General features: G+C 53.8%; 1 protein-coding gene across 1 annotated transcript; it reads left to right on the top strand.

The window, feature by feature from the left end:
- The first annotated feature begins 1,416 nt into the window (after window positions 1–1,416).
- On the top strand, window positions 1,417–20,079 carry STRIP1 (striatin interacting protein 1). The gene is made up of 21 exons (XM_055139819.1): window positions 1,417–1,630; window positions 4,159–4,228; window positions 5,497–5,571; window positions 5,983–6,117; window positions 6,204–6,324; window positions 7,185–7,253; window positions 8,065–8,171; window positions 8,266–8,393; window positions 9,542–9,724; window positions 9,970–10,187; window positions 12,262–12,327; window positions 12,449–12,512; window positions 13,727–13,798; window positions 14,302–14,376; window positions 14,528–14,625; window positions 15,920–16,046; window positions 16,155–16,255; window positions 17,141–17,207; window positions 17,665–17,769; window positions 18,313–18,517; window positions 19,250–20,079. Exons 1-21 carry the CDS (start codon window positions 1,451–1,453, stop codon window positions 19,495–19,497), a joined length of 2,514 nt encoding a protein of 837 aa, XP_054995794.1. The 5' UTR covers window positions 1,417–1,450; the 3' UTR covers window positions 19,498–20,079.
- The last annotated feature ends 1,384 nt before the right edge of the window (window positions 20,080–21,463 follow it).

Raw genomic sequence — 21,463 nt, 5'->3', positions numbered from 1 at the left:
CTCTTGAGTTCATTATTCTTACCTCTCTCTCCCTTTCTTATCCCTTCCTCCTATCCTCAAAAGCCTCTAAATAAAATGTTTACTTAAAAAAAAAAAGCTAGGAATTCTAGATTTTCTTTCTATCTTTCTGGATTTCTTTCTATCTTACTGCTAGGATTCAAGCCCTTCATCAGATCCAGACAAATTTACCTGCACAACATGGAAATGTGTCCTTCAGTGCTCCTCCCTGGGGCAGGTTACCATCCATTCAGTACATGCAGTTTCCTAACCTGCTTGGCTTCATCTGTGCTTACAACTCACCACTCGATTATGGAAAAGAAGCCAGATTGGTCTTTTAGATATGGCATGTCCCTAGCTAATACCCTTTAGTGGTTTTCCTTTTATTGTTGTTTTTAATTTTTTCCTTTTTTTTTTTGTTTTTTGTTTTTTGGTTTTTTGTTTGTTTTTGTTTTGGGGCCACACCAGCCATGCCCAGGAGTTACTCCTAGCTGTGCACCAGGGATTACTCCCTGCAGCCTCGAGGGACCATATGGAATACCTGGAATTGAAACCCGTTGGCCATGTGCGAGGCAACTGCCGAACCTGCTATACTATTTCTCCGGCTCCTAGTTTCCCTTTTAATTTAGAACCAAATTCAAAGATGGGGCCGGAAAGATTACAGTGGGTAGGTAGGGCTCTTGCCTTGCACACATCCGACTCAGGTTCGATAATCGGCACCCTGGATGGACTCCTGGAGCCAGCCAGCAATATGCCCTGAATGCAGAGCCTGGAGTAAGCCCTGAGCACTGCCGGGTGTGACCCAAGAGCCAAAATATAAAATAAAACCCCAAGTCCTTCCCACGATATTTAAGGCTCTATTATCTGGTCTGATCACAACCCTTCCTCCTTAAGTTCCCACCACGCTGCAGTTCATTCTGCTGGGGCTGCTTCCATGGATCTTTGTATAATGCTCGCTCTCTCTTTCAGAACTCATTTATAGGGGTGGGACAGTAGAGCACTTGCCTGGCTCTGCACTCAGGAATTACTCCTGGCGGTTCTTGGGAGACCATCTGGGATGCTGGGGATCGAACGCGAGTCGGCCGCGTGCAAGGTAAACGCCCCACCTGCTGTACTATTGCTCCAGCCCTTACCGTCTCTCTTAAGCTTTGAAGAGGTATATGGCTGTGACAAGCCCAGAGCGATGTGGGCGTGGCGAGGGATGGGTGCTAAACTGACTAAACGAGCTCAGGGAGACTTCCCCTGACCCAACCCGAACTGCGAGCGCTGCGGAACCCAGTCACAATTCCCGGCTGAGGAAATTGAGAGCGAGGTGTTCCGCAGCCAAGATGGCGTCCGCGCTTGCCGCCACACTTAACATGGCGACGTAGCGAGAGGTCCGTGGAGAAGGTCGCGCGAGATTTGCATGCAGGCTCGGGTCCGCGAATCGAGCCGGGGGTGTGGAGCAGCCAAGATGGAGCCGGCAGCCGGCGGCCCCGGGCCGCTGATCATGAACAACAAGCAGCCGCAGCCGCCGCCGCCGCCGCCGCCGGCCGTGGCGCAGCCTCTCCCCGGGGCCCCGCGGGCTGGCGGCGGCCTCCTGCCGGGCGGCAAAGCTCGAGAGTTCAATCGCAACCAGCGCAAAGACTCGGAGGTCCGGAGGCTCGGGGGGGCGAGGCTGGCGCGGGGCGCCGGGGGCCGGGCCGGGCTTCCCGGAGGGCGCGGCCGAGCGACGGGACCCTGGGGCAGGGCTGGCTTTCCGGGGCGCCCTGGCCCCGCCGCCCGGGACAGCCTCCGGGGGGCCGGGCGGCGGCGCTGGCCGGGGTCGCCGAGAGGGGACGGCGGCCGAGGCCAGCGAGCCCCGACGGTGCCGCCTGCCGGGCCGCACACACGGCCAGCGGAGGGGCTCCTGCCCGGGGGCGCCAGGAGATCCTCCCCGCGCCACGGTGCGACTCATGAATGGAGCAGACGCGCGCGCCGCGAGCCCCGGCGTGGGGGAGACTCTCACCCCGCGGGGACGCCCCGCGCTCCTGGCCCGCTCCCTCTGCGGGTGTCAGCAAGTGCCGTCCTTTGCTAGAACGTCCGAGTAAAAGTAAAAGAGAGTGGAGGTGTGGGTGTGGGTGTGTGCGTTCGCGTGTGTGTGTTCGTGTTCATTCACGCTAGTCAAGCTCTTCTGGCTGGCTCCCTTTTTGGGGGGTGTTTTCAGCAAGTGTCAGCAAGATGTTGGTAGAACATCTGATTAAAAAGTGTGTGTGTGTGTGTGTGTGTGTGTGTGTGTGTGTGTGTGTGTGTGTGTGTGTGTGTGTGTGCTCTTGTGTTCAGTCATTCATGCTAGTCAAGCTCTTCTGGCTGGCTCCCTTTTTGGGGGGTGTTTTCAGCAAGTGTCAGCAAGATGTTGGTAGAACATCTGATTAAAAAGTGTGTGTGTGTGTGTGTGTGTGTGTGTGTGTGTGTGTTTGTGCTCTTGTGTTCAGTCATTCATGCTAGTCAAGCTCTTCTGGCTGGCTCCCTTTTTGGGGGGTGTTTTCAGCAAGTGTCAGCAAGATGTTGGTAGAACATCTGATTAAAAAGTGTGTGTGTGTGTGTGTGTGTGTATGTGTGTGTGTGTGTGTGTGTGTGCGCGTGTGCTCTTGTGTTCAGTCATTCATGCTAGTCAAGCTCTTCTGGCTGGCTCCCTTTTTGGGGAGGGGTGTTGTCAGCAAGTGCGAACCTTTGGTGGAACATCTGATTAAAAAGTGTGTGTGAGTGTGTGTGTGTGTGTGTGTGTGTGTGTGTGTGTTTTCGTTCGCGTGTGTTCGTTTGGAAGTAGACAGACTTTGAGATCAAAGTGAATTACTTTGGAAAAGCAATGAAACTGGTCTTTGGGGTGATGTGTGGGGCAAAGGTTTTTCAGTGGTAAGTGAACCCACCCATGAGAGGAAGTTATAGTTTTTTTAAAAGGTGTAATTAAAAATCTATAATGAACATGCCAGTCATAGAGGCAGGCTGGGGTGGGAGGGGACTTGGGAACATTAGTGGAGGGAATTGGACACTGGTGAAGGGATAGGTGCTGGAACATTGTATGCCTGAAAACCAAACATGAATAACTTTGTAACTCAAGGTGTAAGAGTTCCTAAAGTAGCTGTGAGTGATTGAATAAGCACTCATTTGATGCTTTTAAAATCTCTGCCTTTTAATTTGCACGTGGACACCACACAGGGAAGGTGAGTGGATGAACTGAACACATCTGATTCCAGAAACTTCTTGAATAGGTTTTCCTAGACCAGCTGGGGCTGTGGGATCAACTCTGGGTCTGGGAGCTTGCTCAGGGCTTGGAGGACAGGGAAGCTAACCGCTGATGAATGCCCATAGTCTGTGGTGTTGAATTGATTAGTGTTGGCAAGGTTCGCCATTTTTTGGTCTCAGCATTTGTGGAGGTTTATGTCAGTACATTCTGTCGCTCCTGGGTAAGGTGTTCTTCATGCTGCAGCTTTTAGGTATATGTTCTTAATGTTTTGTGGTTGATCATTGCCTTCCAGAGAAACTATTACTGAGCCTTAGGATATTGCCTATATTTTTCGTTTCTCTCTTAGGAAGCTGTAAAGATCACCTGTCCTAAGCATTTGTTGAAACTGTCTCTCTGTTATGTTCTTTGCTATGTGTGGGAGGGAAGCATTCTGTTAGCTGGTGCCTACCCTGTCTGTCAATACTCAGCTGAGGGTGTCTGTGCTCGTTTTGTCCTGCGCTCTTGACTGCCCACCAGCCAGTCCAACTGAGGCTTCCCAACTCTCGGTACAATGGCCACTTACTGTGCAGAAAACATAGATGATGTTTAGTTGAGAGAACATCATTCACTCATTCACGTAAAGTATTGTGCTGGCCATCTTGGATTTAATAAAGACCCTGTTCTCTTGTCGTCTCCTAGAAGTGCTACTCGGGGCTTGGTGGATGATCTTTGCACATTAAGCATGAGTGTGCATGTGTCTGGATGCTCAGAAGGAGGAGTGTGAGAGGCTGTATGAGGGAGGAGAGTGTGAGGGGCTCTATGAGGGTCTGCGAGGGAGACCCAGGCTCCTGCAGGAAGTAGAGCGTTCTGCTGGAACCTGTGTCATGGGACACAGCAGCACCTGAAGTGTCGCTGGAGGCATGTTTCTCCCTTGGCAAACCCTGGCCGTGATCCTGTGTGTTCCTCTGTCTCTGCAGGGCTTCTCCGAGTCACCGGACCTCGAGTTTGAATATGCTGATACTGACAAGTGGGCTGCAGAGCTCTCCGGTAAAGCAGGACTTCACATTACTGATTTAGTTGTTTTCCTTACTATACTTGAAGAAAAATTAAGAGTAAATGTCTTTTTATATTTATGGGGAGTGGGGAGCAGCCTGGAGGTGGGGTGAGCCGCACTCTGCTGTGCATAGGAGCTGTTCATGGCTCTGTATTCAGGGGGACCATTTGTGGTGCTGGGGATTGAACAGGTTTGGCCACATGCAAGGTTAATGCCTTACCCCCTGTACTATCGCTGACCCTGCGAATATTATTTTGGAGTTTATTTACCCCCCCTCCAAGTTTGTCCTGTGTGTATAAAAGTATATGTGCGTGCATTGTGTGTTTGCAGGCATGCATTTATTATGCATTAATATACATTAATGTATATGTTATAACTTTGGCATGCCTTGATTTTTTTGTTTGTTTCATTTTGTTTCGGGGGCCACACCTGGTGATGCTTAGGGCTTACTCCTGGCTCTATGCTCAGGGATCAGTTGTGGCTTGAGGGACCATTTGGAGTGCCAAGGATAGAACCCAGGTAGCCTGTATGCAAGGCAAGCTACCCTGCTCACTGTATTATATCTCTGGGTCCTGGCCTTGAGTTTTTGAAGTGTCTGTGTGTGGTCAGCTCAGCTGGCTTTGTTCTAACTCTGAGGCCAGTGATGCTCTTTCACCAGACACTCACCCCCGGCAGTGGTTGCTCCTGGGCAGGGAATCATGAGGAATGCCTACAGATGTCCCTGCATCTGTGTACATCTGTCACTGCCACTGCTGTTCACATGTTCTTTTTTTTTTTTTTTTTTTTTTTTCTTTTTGGGTCACACCCGGCGATGCACAGGGGTTACTCCTGGCTCTGCACTCAGGAATTACTCCTGGCGGTGCTCGGGGGACCATATGGGATGCTGGGATTCGAACCCGGGTCGGCCGAGTGCAAGGCAAACGCCCTCCCCGCTGTGCTATCTCTCCAGTCCCTGTTCACATGTTCTGTGTGGTTAGCCTGAACTGCAGCTTAGGCATCCATGACAAAAGGTCATTTCAGAGAGTAGCTGCCTTTAAGGGACATATGTGCATGACGTGGTGGCCTTGGGTTTTTGCCTAACTGGCACCCTAGTTATCAGCTGCAAGGCAAGCTTGCGTTTTCCATAATGCGCACGTCAGAGAAGCCAGAAGTCGCTGTGATCCACGGCCAGTGTTGGGCTTGGAAGCAGATGTCTGCCTTCTCTGCTGCCAGGAGGCCGCGTGAAGTGTCACTGATGCTCATGAGACTTTGTTCTTCACAGAACTTTACAGCTACACAGAAGGGCCAGAATTTCTCATGAATCGGAAATGCTTTGAAGAGGACTTCCGGATTCACGGTAAGGTTATTCCAATCCCTTCTCAGTTTCTTTTCTCTCGTTGCCTGAGAGTGCTAGGGGTATTTCAGTCAGCCGGTAGGTTAGTCCTCCCAGAGTGGAAACCTGCCCAGCCACAGTTGTCTGAGGCCCGGGGCGACATTAGCCTTGGGGTTGTAGGGACTGTAGTGGTGGCTCTTCTGAATGTGAGAATGTGGCAGGGGGTTGGGGGGCTTCTAGGCTTAAAATTGCACCCAAAGTAGCCTGAAAAATCCATTCATTTAGAGCAGCCATGACTGTCTCCCTTATTAGAGGGAACTGTCATTTCCCGACATCTGTGTTCTGTGGCTCCTGAGTTTGGTGGCTTCATGTGCTGTTCCTTCCATGGCAGGACTCCTCTCTGGGCCCAAGTGTAACTAACTTCTTGCCCTGCAGTGACAGACAAGAAGTGGACTGAGTTGGACACTAACCAGCACCGCACCCATGCCATGAGGCTCCTTGACGGTCTGGAAGTCACTGCCAGGGAGAAAAGACTCAAAGTGGCTCGAGCAATTCTCTATGTTGCTCAAGGTACAGAGAGCACGCCCCACCCCTGCATCCCTGCCTGCCACCCCTCAGCTGTGGGGAATGCTGTTGTCACCCACCCTGTGTCGCAGGCACCTTTGGAGAGTGTAGCTCAGAGGCAGAGGTCCAGACCTGGATGCGCTACAACATATTCCTGCTCCTCGAGGTGGGCACGTTCAATGCTTTGGTGGAACTTCTGAACATGGAGATTGAGTGAGTTCTTCTAAGGGACTTGGGGAGAAGGGGGGGCGCGGGTAGAACTTGAAAAACTAACAGGCTGAGAGAGGGCTTCCAGCATTGGCCCTTTGCAGCTGAGGGTTCTAAACAACCAGGCTGAATAACAGAAGCTGCTTGTTCAGATCTTGGAGACGAATCTCCAACCCCTGGACAGTCAGGGCCTTCCCTGGCCTGCCATTTCTGAGGGAGCTTCTCAGTTCCTTGGAACCTGAGTTCACTGTTGGTGCCACTTTCCCCTCTCCCCTCACTCCCCCAGGCCAAACACAGAACTGGTACCTGGGTCAAGCCAAAGACTGCCCTGGCCTGTGGCAACACGGGTCCTCTGTCCAGTGGACAGGTCACTGCTGTTCATCCGAGGATGGTATCATTCATCAGTAACCAGAGTTAAGAACACGCTTCAAATGCTTCTATAGTCCAGGCACTGTCTTAAGGCCTAGGACAGTCATATTAGTGACACAGATGCTATTGCATGTTGCAGAGAAAGAAACAGGCATGGAGAAGTTCAGCAGGGCCAGAGAAATAGTACAAGAGTAGGGAGCATGGTCAGCCCGGGTTCTATCCAGGCACCCCGTGTGGTTCCCCCTTCCCCCAGGAGTATGGCCCTCCCTTCCACTGCCCTCCCCCAAGCCCCCCACCAAACCAAACCAAAAGCAGACTAGTGAAGCACCTTGCCCAAGGCCAGAGCTCATTAGTATCGAAGCCTGGCTTCAACCGTGGCCTGGTTTGGAGCCTGAGTTCTTGACTGTGAGCCTCGTGCAGTCTTGGGTCTTCATGCTCCTCCGTAGGGTGCCCCTTTCCTCCTCCCCAAGAGACTCCAACCCTCTCCTCTTCCGCAGCAACAGTGCTGCCTGCAGCAGTGCCGTGAGGAAGCCCGCCATCTCCCTGGCCGACAGCACAGACCTGAGGTGAGGCAGGGCAGCCAGGCTCTCTGAGCTTTGACCCCGGGCGAGCCCCAGTCAGGGCGTGGGTCATGGGGGGGTCTTTCGGGTTTCTTCCCTGTGTAGCCACCCCAGGATGAGACTCCCAGGCCTCTCCCCAGATGCGGCCATGCCTCAGTGAAGTGTGGTGTCCTGCCCACGCCATTGCCCCGTGCCATGGCGCTCACAAGTGCGTCCTTGGGCTCTCATGGCCTAACCCCATCAATAGACAGTCCTGGGGGTTCACCAGGTTCTGTGGCTACAAAGGCATTAGCTGCTGCTAAACAGGAAGAGGACCTTCCTTTTGGGTCCGCACCTATCCATGTCTGACAGGTGTTTGTGGGGCTACCCACTGTAGCTAGGATCCCTCATTGCCACTGAGGTCCCCACTGGCCTGGCAAACACTGTCCTGTTCCACACAGCCTGCTCTGCTTTCTCCATCCCACACCCACCCCCTCAGCTAACTGCTACCTCACCTTGCCTTTCACCCCAAGCAGCTGTGAACTTGTGACCACCCTTGATCCATGTCCTTTATCCAACAACTGTCACCAGCACCTGCACTTTGCTGGGCACTGGAAATACAAACCAGGATCAAATCTCAGCCCACCTGTAGCAGCAGGGGTCATGACAGAAGGCCCAGGAAGCTACAGTCTAGGTTACAGTTTGCCCTTTCCACCTGTGCACAGGCCTTTTCCTTATTTGCTGGGGTGGGAGGAAGGCAGAGGTGTCCTCCCCTCGCCCCCCACTTGCCTTCCCTCACACATACCTTCCCGTCCTTGCGTTTATGTCTCATCCCCAGGGTCCTGCTCAACATTATGTACCTGATGGTGGAGACAGTTCACCAGGAGTGTGAGAGCGATAAGGCCGAGTGGAGGACAATGCGACAGACCTTCAGGGCCGAGCTGGGTAGGACTCTGGGGGTCCTATCTCAGGCCCTTCCTGGTCACTGAGGTGAAGGGTCCCGACCCTCTAGGCCTTGATCCTTTCTTGTTGCCTCCAGGTTCTCCGCTGTACAACAATGAGCCATTTGCCATCATGTTATTTGGGATGGTGACCAAATTCTGCAGTGGCCATGCGCCCCACTTCCCCATGAAGAAGGTGCTCCTGCTGCTCTGGAAGACAGTGCTGGTGAGCGCCACCTCGGGGGAGGCTTCCAAGATAGCCTTTCTGCTTGGGAAACAGGATTCTGGGGTTTGGATTTTGTTTTGTTTGGGGAGCCACACCCAGAAATACTCAGGGTTTACTTTTGGCTCTGCACTCAGGAATTGCTCTTGACAGTGCTCGGGGGAATTTTATGAGATGCTGGGGATTGAACCCGGGTAGGCTATCTGCAAGGCAAGTGCTCTATCTGCTGTACTGTCACTCCAATCCCAGAAAACAGGATTCTGAAAGAAGCTTCCTGAAAGGAATTGACCCTGTAGTGCCACATTTTCTTTCTTTGTGGCCGAAGAGGTGCTGACCCTGGGGTCAGACCAGACCTTGGGCCCCGATTCCTGAAGCTGATCGCTGCTCTTGGCATATGCCAAGTTACCAAGGCACAATCCATGCTGCTGTCATTGGGGCCCCTTGGTCAGATGTCTCTTGAAGGAGGCAAGAGGAAGTCTCCATTTTCATCGTGGTGTGAACCAACCCCAACTCTCTGGCTGGGGAGCCTCTCTCAGGAGCCCCAGAAGAGCAGGTGGAGCTGCTCCTTGGGGCTTGCTTCCCCTTCTTTTAGAGTGAGCCAGCACCAGGCTCCCCAGCTCAGGGCATTCGGCCTCTTCCAAGTGCTCTGCGCATTTTATCTTGGCCAGACATCCTGTTGGTTCCTCAGGAAACCTCACTGAAGCCAGAGGAGAGAGCAGAATTCAGAAACAGTGAAACTGAGCAGTGACCCTGGCTGCGTGCTACGGGGTTGGGGGCGGGGGGAGGGGAGAGCTCTAGATGAAGCCTTTGAGCAGAAGTTTGAGCATCCAACAGCGTATTCCCAGTTTGACTCTGAAAGACTGGCACGCCCAGCTTTCCAGGAGCCGGGAGCTACATTGACTGTCTAGGAGCTGGAAGGCTTGGGTTTTTCTGCCTCCTTTTGCTCTGCTTGAAGAGTGTGGCTTACACCCAGAGTGAGGCAGTCTGAACCGTCTCACTCAGACTGCTCCTTCCCTTGCTCCCTTTTTCTCACTCTGATAGTATGGTGGATAGATTGAGTCCAGGACTCTGAGCTGGGCTGGTGAGGGGGCTGGCGGGTACAGGTTCCCCGGGACCCACTTTCGGGCTGTCTCTCACCAACTGTGATGCAGTGCACGCTGGGCGGCTTTGAGGAGCTGCAGAGCATGAAGGCTGAGAAGCGCGCCATGCTGGGCCTTCCCCCACTGCCGGAGGACAGCATCCAGGTGATCCGCAGCATGAGGGCCGCCTCACCCCCCGCATCGGCTTCCGACCTGATCGAGCAGCAGCAGAAACGGGGTCGTCGAGAGCTGAAGGTAAGAACCACAGAGAACCCCTCTGCCTGGTTCCCGGATGAGCCTGGCTGCAAATGGTCCTCAGGGTGCAGCACTTGGTAGGGAAGGGGCATGAAGTGGCGATTAAGCTCCTCCCCGACTGCTCTCCAGACTCCCACTCTGTGGGGAGACCTCTTCTCTCTGATCGCTGCTCTATCCTCCTTGCATCTGTGTTTTGTGTCATCAGTGGGCTCTTACGGTCTCCACTCCCTCCCCTCTACTTTCAGGCCTTGATAAAACAGGACAACTTGGATGCCTTCAATGAGCGGGATCCCTACAAGACGGACGACGCTCGGGAGGAGGAGGAGGAGAACGATGATGACAACAGCCTGGAAGGGGAGGCCTTCCCTCTGGAACGGGATGAGGTGATGCCTCCGCCACTGCAGCACCCCCAGACTGACAGGCTTACCTGTCCAAAGGGGCTCCCGTGGGCTCCCAAAGTCAGGTGAGTCTCAGGCCTCTGGAACACTTCTTATGTTTTGGTTTTGTTTTTCAACTCTGGCCTCTCAACTTAGACCTGATGACAATGAAGCAGAATAGGAAAAAGTAACAGACCTCCCAACAAACACATCTCCATGCATCCTGGGATTGTATTGCATTTTTAACAAAACTTCTGGATCAAGGGAAGTTTCATTTAGGGCCATTATTGAGATGTTTGAGATTAATATTGGTGAATCAATGTGTGGGAAATACCTGGATATATACAAGTAGTATCTGAGGGCTGGAGTGATAGTACAGTGGGTAGGGCACTTCTTTGCATGCAGCTGACCCAGATTCAATCACTGGCACCCTATATGGCTCTCTCAGCCCCACCAGGAGAAAAGAGTAAACCTCAGGCCCTGCCAGATGTGCCCCAAAATAACAAGAAATAAACAAATGAATAAACTGCATTAAAAAGACACCAGCTTGAAAAATATGAACAGGTAGAGGGTATAAAAGTTGCTTTCTGCTGGGGCTGGAGTGATAGCACAGCGGGTAGGGCACTTGCCTTGCACTCGGCCGACCTGGGTTCGATTCCCAGCATCCCATATGGTCCCCTGAGTACCGCCAGGGGTAATTCCTGAGTGCAGAGCCCTGTGCATCGCTGGGTGTGACCCAAAAAGCAAAAAAAAAAAAGTTGCTTTCTGGGGCTGGAGCGATAGTACAATGGGTAGGACATTTGACTTGCATGCGGTCAAGCTGGGTTCATTCATACTGAGCCTTTCTTTGCATTCCATATTTTCCCTCAGCACTTCAGGAGTAATTGCTGAGTGCAGAGCCAGTAGTAACTCTTGAGCATTGCTGAATATGACCCCAGACCCAAAAAAATAAAAGTAAATAAAACCAAAAAATAAAAATAACTAAAAATAATTTTCCTGGTCAAGATAAAGGTGATTTGTGATTAAATACAGAAACAGTCAATCAGAAAACACATTTTTCTGGTTGTTTGAGAAAGGAAAATGTACACCCCAGTAAGAGTACAACTTGTAAATGCTTGAGAAATTTCGGTTGACAGACTTTTCATAAGTGGTGAGATAAATCATGCTGTCACTGACATAGCGAGGCTAGAGAGGGAGTGGGTCAGTGCTCGTGTGGGGCTGGAGAGAACTGCAGGGGTGAAGGTACTTACTTTGCATGCAGACAACTTGTTCATCCCTGACAAGTTCATTCCCAACACCAGATGTAGTTGGTCCCCCAGCGCTGCTGGGAGAGATCCTTGAGAACAGAACCAAGAGTCAGCCCCAAGCATTGCTGCTGTGGCCCCAAAACAGAATAGACCCCAAAAAGGTACTTTCCAGGACTGGAGTGATAGTACAGCAGGTAGAGCGTTTACCTTGCATGAGGCCAACCCAGGTTTGATTCCCAGCATTCCATAGGGTCCCCTGAGCACTGCCAGGAGTATTTCCTGAGTGCAAAGCCAGGAGTAACCCCTGTGCATCACTGGGTGTGACCCAAAAAGCAAAAAAAAAAAAAAAAAAAAAAATAGGTGCTTTCTTTACATGTAGCCAACACAGTTTTGGTCCTCAGCTCTGGGAGCAACTTCCACCACTGCCGGGTGTGGCCCAAAACAAAAACCAAAAATGTCTTGCTAAATCAACTTAATTTTGTGAACAAACCAGTTCCACACACTATCTTTTCAGTTTAATTTAAAAACATTAAAATAACAAATTTCAGGGTTTGCTATTTTATGCAACCAACCAATAATAAAACTTATTTTATTATTATTTTTATTTATTTATTTATTTTTGGGTCACACCCAGCGATGCACAGGGGTTACTTCTGGCTCTGCACTCAGGAATTACCCCTGGCAGTGCTCGGGGGACCATATGGGATGCTGGGAATTGAACCTGGATCGGCCGCTTACTTGCAAAGCAAACGCCCTACCTGCTGTGCTATCGCTCCAGCCCCGGTTCTTTTATTTTAAATAAACCAATTGTGGAAGACATTTTCTTCTGATTTCTCAGCTTCTATACATGTAGTGTGTGTTGCTCAGTAGACACCTGAAATAATATTTACTACTTTGCTCGCTTCCTCGGCAGAGAGAAAGACATTGAGATGTTCCTCGAGTCCAGCCGCAGCAAGTTCATTGGCTACACCCTGGGCAGGTGAGCGTGATCCAGCTCCTTTTGAAGAAAGGTCGTGGGAGGCTGCTCTCCCAGCCTCTGGGGTGGGGAGCGCCAGGCCGCTTGGTGTCCAGGGTTAACACAGGCCTTCTTTATTCTCCAGTGACACAAACACAGTGGTGGGGCTGCCCAGGCCAATCCACGAAAGCATCAAGACACTAAAGCAGGTAGGTGGCCCCATTTGATTCTGAGTGAGTAAAGTGAGATGGGTCCTTTGGGAGAAGCCTTTGGACACTATTGTCTGCCTGCAGAGACCCAGCATGGATACAGTTCTTCCTTTTTTGTTTGTTTTTTTGAGCCAGACTCAGCGGTGTTCAGGGCTTACTCCTGGCTCTATTCTGGGATCACTCCTGGTGGACTCAGGGGATCCTATGGGGTACCAGGGATTGAACCTAGGTTGGCCGCTTGCAAGGCAAATGCCCTCCCTGCTATACTGTCTTCCTGCCCTGAGACAGTTCTTCTTAGATCCCCGAGCTTTTGCTGGGCACTGACTGGGTGATTCAAGATGAGTTACCTAACAGTTGGAGGGGGCCGTATCTGATGGGTCGCGTGTCCCTTTCTTTGCTCAGGTTCTGTAGCTGAGATCGAGATGTGAGCAGAGAGAGCTCAAAATGCCAGCTTTGCTGCTGAGAAAACAGCTAGAGAGCGAGGCTTAGCACACATGTAATAGTCTGCCCTCATCTCCGACTTGAGTTAGGTTCCTCTACCTCTAAGCCCTGAGAGGAGAAGAGAGACTGACTTTCTTTTAATGAGTGCTTTGTTTCTCCCCCACATTTAGTGAGGTCAGGGGCGGGTGTGGCAGACGGGATTTGAACATGCTTATCCTTCCTGTCGGAGGCAGCTGCTGGATGTATCTGGAGTGTCCCTCTCTATGTTTTTGAACAGATCTTTGAAGTTGAACACAAAAAATAGTACAGGGGGTCAGGCGCTTGCCTTGCACAGCCCCAGTTTGAACCCTGGCACTGCCGCACTGCATCTGGTCCCCTGAGCACCGAGTTTGGCCCAGTCACTGCACACCTCCCACCCCCAAGAAAAAGGAAAAAATATTTTTTTAATTTGTATTTCAAAGTACTCATATTACAAATAGAGTACAAAAGTCTTTGAGTCCTTAATTCCGCTTTTAGTCATTTTTCTTTGTAGCTTTTGGGAAGTTCCTTTTTCTTCTTGTACCTTCTTTTTTTTTTCCTACTCTATTATGTGCATTTTATACTTGTTGTCAGTGAGAGAGGCCCACTCAGAAAAATATTTTAGGCTAGGCTTGGGATCTTATGTAGGGGCCTTAGTGGGAGAAGAATGTGTCGGGCAGGTCTGGGGGGTGTCTGCCTGCTGGGGGTGGGTAAGACAGCTGCTGCTTTCCCAGCGCCATTGCCTTCTCTCCTAGCACAAATACACATCCATCGCAGAGGTCCAGGTGCAGATGGAGGAGGAGTACCTTCGCTCTCCTCTCTCGGGCGTGAGTTGCAGCCTCTTCCCCGGTGCTAGGGTGGGTCATGCTGCTGGGCTCCCACAGTCCTGAGCTCACCAAGCCCCAGGTTGAGCTCTGTGGGGTGTCCTGTGTCTCACCCTGGGGTAGGGACTGCCTGCCTGGCCACAGAGAGCTCAGAGGCCTGAGCACAAGCGGGAGGCCTGGGTTTGATCCCTGGGACCACATGTCTGCCACCCCACTCCAGCGCGGCCTGGTATGGCCGAGAACAAAGAGCATGGACTTTGCCTGCCATGGAACCCTGCCCCGCCTCCCACTTCCTCCCAGAGTGGCTCTTTCTGCTTTCGTGTCCTCATCCAAGAGGTGGGAATGACACAGGCTTCTTCATAGTGTTGTGTGCAGTAGGGATTAACAAGTCATAACTGGGTGGCTCCAGCAGTGTGTCACTCAGTTTGCTCGCACTGTCCACCTGTATCTAACCCCTGGCTGAGTCATTGGCTCAGGGCGTGTGATTGTGCCCATTGTGTTACAAGGGAGAAGAGGAAGTGGAGCAAGTGCCTTCGGAAACCCTCTACCAAGGCTTGCTCCCCAGCCTGCCTCAGTACATGGTGAGTGGCCTGTGTCTCGGGCTCCCCAGTTCGTCAGGGTCCCTGCTGTGGTCTGGCCCTACCACCTACCCCCACCAGTCACTCTCTACCCCATCTCCCACCTCCTCCATGCCTGCCCCTCAGACAAACTGAGCCACCCTCCCTTCCCCAGATAGCGCTGCTGAAGATTCTGCTGGCCGCAGCTCCAACCTCCAAAGCCAAAACAGACTCCATCAACATCCTGGCCGACGTCCTTCCCGAGGAGATGCCGTGAGTGCCCTGGAGCAAGTTGTGGCCACAGTGGAGGGGAAGGGCCAGTTTGCTTGTGTCCCACTGTTCACTAGGTTCGTTTCTCTTCTTCTGGACCACCTTCTTTTGAGCCTTCTAGGCTGAAGTTTAGGTTAGTTATAGAGCAGAAATAAAAGAGACAGGGCTGAAGGCTTGGCTGTGCCAGTTGCAGAGATGGCTTAGTCTAGTTTCCTGCATCTAGTGTGGACTCACTTTGCTGTGGAGTGAATAGAGAAAGCCGTTTCCTCTGTAAAGGAACTTGCACCAGGGCTGCATTTTCCAGCACTGTCCCTGGAGAGCTTTGTTGCTGGGCCTCTGGAACGGGTCGGTTTATTTACCTTCCAGACACTTGCCTAGAGGTGGCCTGTGCCTGAGCAGGACGTGGGGGCCTATCCTGTCTCGGATCCTGCGTGTCGGATCCTGCGTGTTGGTGAATGCAGGCTGGTGAATGCGGACACTGCAGGGCTCCAACCCGGGATGGCACAGGCCCTCTCTGTCTTGCTCCCCAGAACACTCTCTCTTCTACATAACTGATAGTGCAGACCCGCTCTGTTCCACGGGGCCATGGCCGTGTCACCTGCCCGCCCATCTAGCTCAGAGCGTGGGACCCTGCAGGACTGGGTCCCGAGTCTAGCTGCGATCGTCTCGTGAGGGAGGAGGCAAGGATTGACGATAATGGAATATCACGGGACTCAAACCATCACAGGCGTCCTCGAAAGGGGGGTTCATAGTTAAATGCCACATCCTCTATTGAGGATGCATGGTGAGGGGCTCAGGAGAGATTTCAGAGGGCCAGAGCAGGTACCTGGCATGCAGAGGGCTCTGCCTCCACCCTCAGCCCCACATGGCTCCAGAGCTGCCAGTGTAGCCCTCTGGCCTCCAGCATCCCAGAGAAGCCCCCAAAAGATTCACAGCGGGAAGTCTTTTGAGTGAGAAACAGACTTTGAGACTCCCTGATTTTATCCACTTTCCAGACTCCTTTTCTCTCATATAGACAATCTCAGCATGCTGATAGTCCACGGACACCCAGGGTCCTGGGTTGGGAGCTCAGGGAGTCTCCGAAGTTTCTGGGAGATCTTCAGGTTTAGTTTTGGAGGGAAGTGATGCCCGTGGGATTTCACGGGAGAGCAGGAAGTTGAGCAAGATTGCTGGGAAGGTGGGTTGGAGGAACCCCAGCGCCTCGTGATGTCACAGGCGCATGGAGGACAGCGGAGCCTCTGCCGAGAAGGGAGGGTGCTGTGTGCGTGGCGCAGCCTTCTCCTTCCTGTGATTCCAGCACCACGGTGCTGCAGAGCATGAAGCTAGGGGTGGACGTGAACCGCCACAAGGAGGTCATCGTCAAGGCCATCTCTGCCGTCCTGCTGCTGCTGCTCAAGCACTTTAAGCTGAACCACGTCTACCAGGTACTGCAGAGCCCGCCTTCCTGCCCGCGGACACTGCTGCTCCTCTGCACCGCGGGCTCCGCACCATCCTCCGGCCCGGGCTCGCTTACTTTCCCCTGTTGGTTTCAGTTCGAGTACATGGCCCAGCATCTGGTGTTTGCCAACTGCATCCCTTTGATCCTGAAGTTCTTCAATCAGAACATCATGTCGTACATCACTGCCAAGAACAGGTGATGAGGACCAGGGAACAGGGAGGGAGGGGTGTGGCTGCACATGGGGCTCCCCTGCCCTCCTTCCTGCTCCTCTCTCCAACATCCAGCCCAGTCAGTACCTGCTACTGGACTGTGTCAGGCTTTGGGCCACAAAGATGATTGAGCCTGGGCTCATGGCACATTCGAGAGTGGTTGGGCTGGTGATAGGGCCTCAGCCTGAACAGGCATGGGTGGATGCCCAGTCCTGCCAGCCTCTGCCCTACTTGCACGGTAACCTTCCCCTCCAGATTGCAGTGCCCGCCCCTCAGATGTGCCCTGCAGGGCATGCGGGCACCAGCAGCTGCAGGGCTTAGCGCAGACTCATTGCCTGGAGAATTCCATTCCCCAGCCCATCACCACCCAGCCCAGAACCCCCCTTCCCCAGCCCAGCCCAGAACCCCCCTTTCGAGGATGCCTGTGGTGGTTTGAGTCCCGTGACATTCCATTATCGTCAGTCCTTGCCTCCTCCCTCACCAGACGATCTCAGCTAGACTCGGGACCCAGTCCTGCAGGGTCCCACGCTCTGAGCTAGATGGGCGGGCAGGTGACACGGCCACGGCCAGGCCTTTCCCCTGCAGAACAGAGCGGACCTGCGCTGTCAGTTATGTAGAAGAGAGAGCGTCCTGGGGAGCAGGACAGAGAGGGCCTGTGCCATCTGTCTGGAGAAGAGAGTGCGTCCCCGGTTGGTGCGGCAGGGAGACGTTAGGGAGGAGGCAGGGTCTTCCCCTCCCCCCACCACAGGTCTCACCCTAGCACGACCTTCCACATTGCCCTGTTGCAGGTGTTTCCTGCCTCAGCTGCAGGAATCAGGGTGGGGCAGACAGGGCCTGCCCTGTCCCCTCACTTCCTGGCCTCTCCCCGCAGCATTTCTGTCCTGGATTACCCGCACTGCGTGGTGCACGAGTTGCCCGAGCTGACTGCTGAGAGTCTGGTGCGTGGCCTGGTTACCCCTTCTTACCCCCTAGCCTGTTCCTTCCCACAGCCGCCCACGAAAGGCTTGCAGTGCGCAGAATGGGGTGTAGGGGTGACTCTTGGGAGTATGACCTTTGGAGCCTCGACTGGTGGGGTTGCTTCCCTCGCCCTGTAGAAAGAGCCTAGCTCCTGGGGTTCCCTGGAAGGAGACCCTAGTGTTACACGTTTCCTGCAGGAAAGTTGTTGGGGGCTGGGGGTTTCCTGCAGGAAAGTTGTTGGGGGCTGGAGGTAGCGCAGCGGCAGGTCATGTGCCTTCTGTGTATGTTACCTGGGCTTGATCCTGCCACCAGAGGCGTAAGCATAGAGACCCCTGGCTGCTGCAGAGGGGCCCAGCAGTTCTGAGAGGGTGTGGGAGGCCTGTGGACCAGGCTGGGCCTCTCCACAGGATGGTGACAAGGCCCCCAACTTTCCTGTAGGAAGCAGGGGACAATAACCAGTTTTGCTGGAGGAACCTCTTTTCCTGTATCAATCTGCTTCGGATCTTGAACAAGCTGACGAAGTGGAAGCACTCCAGGACGATGGTGAGTCAGCAGAGATAGTGCCAGGCCTTGAAGCCCTCCACCAGAGGACGCGGGGGATCCCCTCGTCGAGTGCCCAGGGCGACTGGACAGGAGGTTCAGCCTCGCACTGAGCAGAGCCCCCATGCGGAGAGGTTTCCTCAGCCTCCAACTCTGCATTAGCACCAGCCCAGGTCTTGGGAGGCTGTGATGCTTCTGAAGTTGGGCCAAGGGTGGGGCAGCTGACAATTCCTGTTGGCTCTTCAGAGCTTCTGGGATTTTGTTTCTGGGCCACATCTGGCAGTGCCAGGGATCAGTCCTGGAGGGCTCAGTGCACCATATAGGGTGCTGGGATCAAATCTGGGTCAGCTGCGTGTAAGGCAAATGCCCCACCCACTGTACTCTCTCTCTCTAGCCTTATGAGGTGCTACCATGTTGGCCACTGGCAGTGCCTTGTCCCAGGAGACTCATAGTCAAGGAATAGAGGGGTTCTGGTGAGCCTGGCCAGAACCTCAAAGGCAGCGTTGCCAGAGGCCTTTATTTCTGCCACTCTGGTGGCCTGCCTAGATGCTGGTGGTGTTCAAGTCAGCCCCCATTCTGAAGCGGGCCCTGAAGGTGAAGCAGGCCATGATGCAACTATATGTGCTGAAGCTGCTCAAGGTGCAGACCAAGTACCTTGGCCGCCAGTGGCGGAAGAGCAACATGAAGACCATGTCGGCCATCTACCAGAAGGTGCGACATCGGCTCAATGACGACTGGGCCTACGGCAATGGTAAGGCTGGGCACAGCTGGGGGTGGGCCCATCTGTCTGGCTCTGCACAGAATCCTTTCCCCACCCCACAGCCTGCTGCTTTCTCCTGGCCAGCCCTTCCCGGGAAGCCCCGGGAGACTCTGACCCCTTCTTTCTCTCCCTGCTTCAGCCAGCCAGATTCTGCCAGCAGGGCCCCATGCCTGGCCCCGTGTCCTTTCTAGTCCTATCCCCCTCAGCCCCCTTCTTCAAGTAATACCCTCATTTGCGGTGCCCTCACTCTGGACGGGTGCCAGATCTATGAGCTGGTGTTCATTCTCTTCCTCCCAGTGCCCCTGACTCTTCTTCCCTGTCAGGTATCCCCCTCGGCCTCCTGGGCAGAACAGGCTGCCACATTGTCACACTTCCTGGCACCCAGACCATGGCTAGATGACCCTCTGCGTGTGTGCCGAACCTGGGTACACTGATCCTAGTCAGGGAATTGAGAGAATGAGCAAATGAGGGGCCTGCTGGTGCCTCAGGAGCGGGGGGTTGCAGGGGTTGGTGGTTACACTTCAGAGGAGGGCTAAGCCTGGGCTTTCCCTGGCCCTGGAGATCTAGTCTCTCTCCGAGTGTCTCTCTCCAAGGTTCTGGCTTTATTGTTCCTCCGGCCAGGCCACCTGGGCCGGGAAGGGTGCTACTGCCTCTTGAGCTACAGTGGACTCGGGGGAACTGCCCAAAGCTTACCCCTAACAGCAGCTCCCCGTTTTGTCCCAGACCTGGATGCCCGGCCTTGGGACTTCCAGGCAGAGGAGTGTGCCCTTCGTGCCAACATCGAGCGCTTCAATGCCCGGCGCTATGACCGAGCACATAGCAACCCCGACTTCCTCCCTGTGGACAACTGCCTGCAGAGCGTCCTGGGGCAGCGGGTGGACCTGCCCGAGGACTTCCAGATGAACTACGACCTCTGGTTGGAAAGGGAGGTGTTCTCCAAGCCCATCTCCTGGGAGGAGCTGCTGCAGTGAGCTGCTGTGCCGGGAACTGGAAAGGAAAGCAAGGCCTGTTCTCTGGTGCCAGGTGCCGTGGTGGGTCACTGCTGCAGTGCCCTCGCCGCCCTGCAGGTGGCAGCATGGCCCCACACCGCCATCCAGCACTGGCCCAAGGCTTGTGCCTGAGAGCCCAGTCTTCCGGATGGCTATCTCAGCCTGGGAGTCTCTCCTCTCCCTCTCTTGGATCCCATGGTTTACAGCTGGTTTCTTGTCTTCCTTTTCCCCCAAGGCTGGGCTAGGCTGGGACCTGCTGCCTCTGGCCACAGGGTCCTGCTGACTTCCTGAGGTGGCCGACCAGCCAGGGAGCAGCCTGGGCCCAGACCAGGGAGTCAGCATCTTGGTTGTTTTTGATGGGTTTGGGTGTCACCCCAGTTCCTGGCTCTGTTTCCTTTGGTTGGGAGTGCCTGGGACTAGGACAGAAAGTTCCTCAACCAGAGGTGCCATTTGTCCTCGGGGTTTGCAAGGGTCTGTAAATATATAAATCTGTATTCTCCTGTGTCCTGTTAGGGTTTTAATGTGTTTGTGTATTCTGTTTACATTAAAAGGAAGCAAAACCGATCCATGTTGCCCTGGCTACAGGAAGTGTGGCCCTGAGTGTCTCCATCAGCTCTGCAAAGGGGGTTTTTCCTTCGGGGCGGGGGGGGGGGCAGTGCACGCCCAGCAGTGCACAGGGGCTGTTCCTGGCTCTGTCAGTGCTTGGGAGCTGGGGATCGGACCATGGTTGGTGGGAAGCAAGGCAGGTGCTGTCTCCGTACTGCCCCCATACTGCCTCTTGCTCCTGGAGGTTTTCTTCCCATCATGAATGGGACACCCACTTGTCCCTGCCAGGCTGCCCTCTTTGTCCCCTGAGGGGGGTGACTGGTGCTTACCCATGTGCTCACTTCCACCTGGCTGAGTCCCTCTGGCCTGGAGACAAGAGTCTGGCCCTAGTGCGGGGGTCATCAGAGCTGGAAGCCTGGGCTTCTCTGGGTCAGGCCAGTTTCCTTGCTCCTTGATTAACTTTTGGCAGGATCTGGTGTTTGCTCATGTGTGCTCAGGAAGATTCTTGACAGACCTCTAACTTCAGGGGCCTAACTGACCACTCAACTTGACCTTGGCCAAGCCCTCGCTATGTCCACATGTCGACTCAAGGTGCCGTGGCACTTCATCCTGCAGCCTGAGCTTAGTTTCATGTCTGCCCAAGGCTGTGCCTACGGGGACCCACTGAGGGTGAACCGGGTGAGGCAGCTCTGACTCAGTCTGGATTCTAACACCCATTTCCTGGGTGACCCAAATGAATCAGGTGTTACTGAAATTGGTGGCCCAAAGAGGAAGTCCCACCCACTGATCACAACTGCAGGCAGTACCTCTTGGAATTAATGGTCCCTGTACCTCTGATGCACCATGAATTGATCACTGAAAATCAGACCTTTCAGACCTTCAAACCCTGTCTTTCCATGCGCTCTCCATCCCCAGTATGCTGCTCTCATATGTCAGCTGCTAGCCGTAGCCTTGCTCCTGGTGGACCTTGAAAGCCTACCCTAGGCTGGGCTCTCTCCTCGTGCCCTGGACGTGCAGGTGAACAGGATGCACCCTCACTGTGGAAGGAGTGAGCGCCCGAGGGGACGGAGGGTACCCTGAGAGAGACCTTGGCCCCGTAGTGGGGAGATGGGGCTTGGGCGGCAGCTGGAGAGAGAGGGTTGCTCCTTGAGCCTGCTGAGCTGCTGGGGGAACTGGGGGAGCTGGGGCAGGAGGCAGGTGCACCCCCTGCTAGATGCAGGGAGTAGCCCGCCAGGGGCCATGCCCAGCTCTGTTCTCCCAGACTGCAGAGGTCAGCTCTTAAGGGCTGTAATTCACATTAATGCTCAAACCCACATTAGGTTTGAGGCACTAGGGGAGATTGAGTGCCTCTAATGAGAAGCATTTCCCAGTACTAGACTGAGGCGGCAAGTGTGGACCGAAG

This window comes from Sorex araneus, chromosome 5 (assembly GCF_027595985.1).
Source record: "Sorex araneus isolate mSorAra2 chromosome 5, mSorAra2.pri, whole genome shotgun sequence".
In the NCBI taxonomy this organism is placed as follows: Eukaryota; Metazoa; Chordata; class Mammalia; order Eulipotyphla; family Soricidae; genus Sorex; species Sorex araneus.
The sequence above is the reverse complement of the archived record's forward strand: the minus strand, read 5'-3'. Positions and strand labels throughout refer to the sequence as shown.

Excerpts from the sequence above, each read along its gene's own strand:
- STRIP1 (XM_055139819.1), top strand. The coding sequence starts at position 1,451 with ATGGAGCCGGCAGCCGGCGGCCCCGGGCCGCTGATCATGAACAACAAG. Across the intron at positions 5,572-5,982 it reads AGAGGACTTCCGGATTCACG|TGACAGACAAGAAGTGGACT; the intron begins GTAAGGTTATTC and ends CTTGCCCTGCAG. Across the intron at positions 8,172-8,265 it reads GACCTTCAGGGCCGAGCTGG|GTTCTCCGCTGTACAACAAT; the intron begins GTAGGACTCTGG and ends TGTTGCCTCCAG.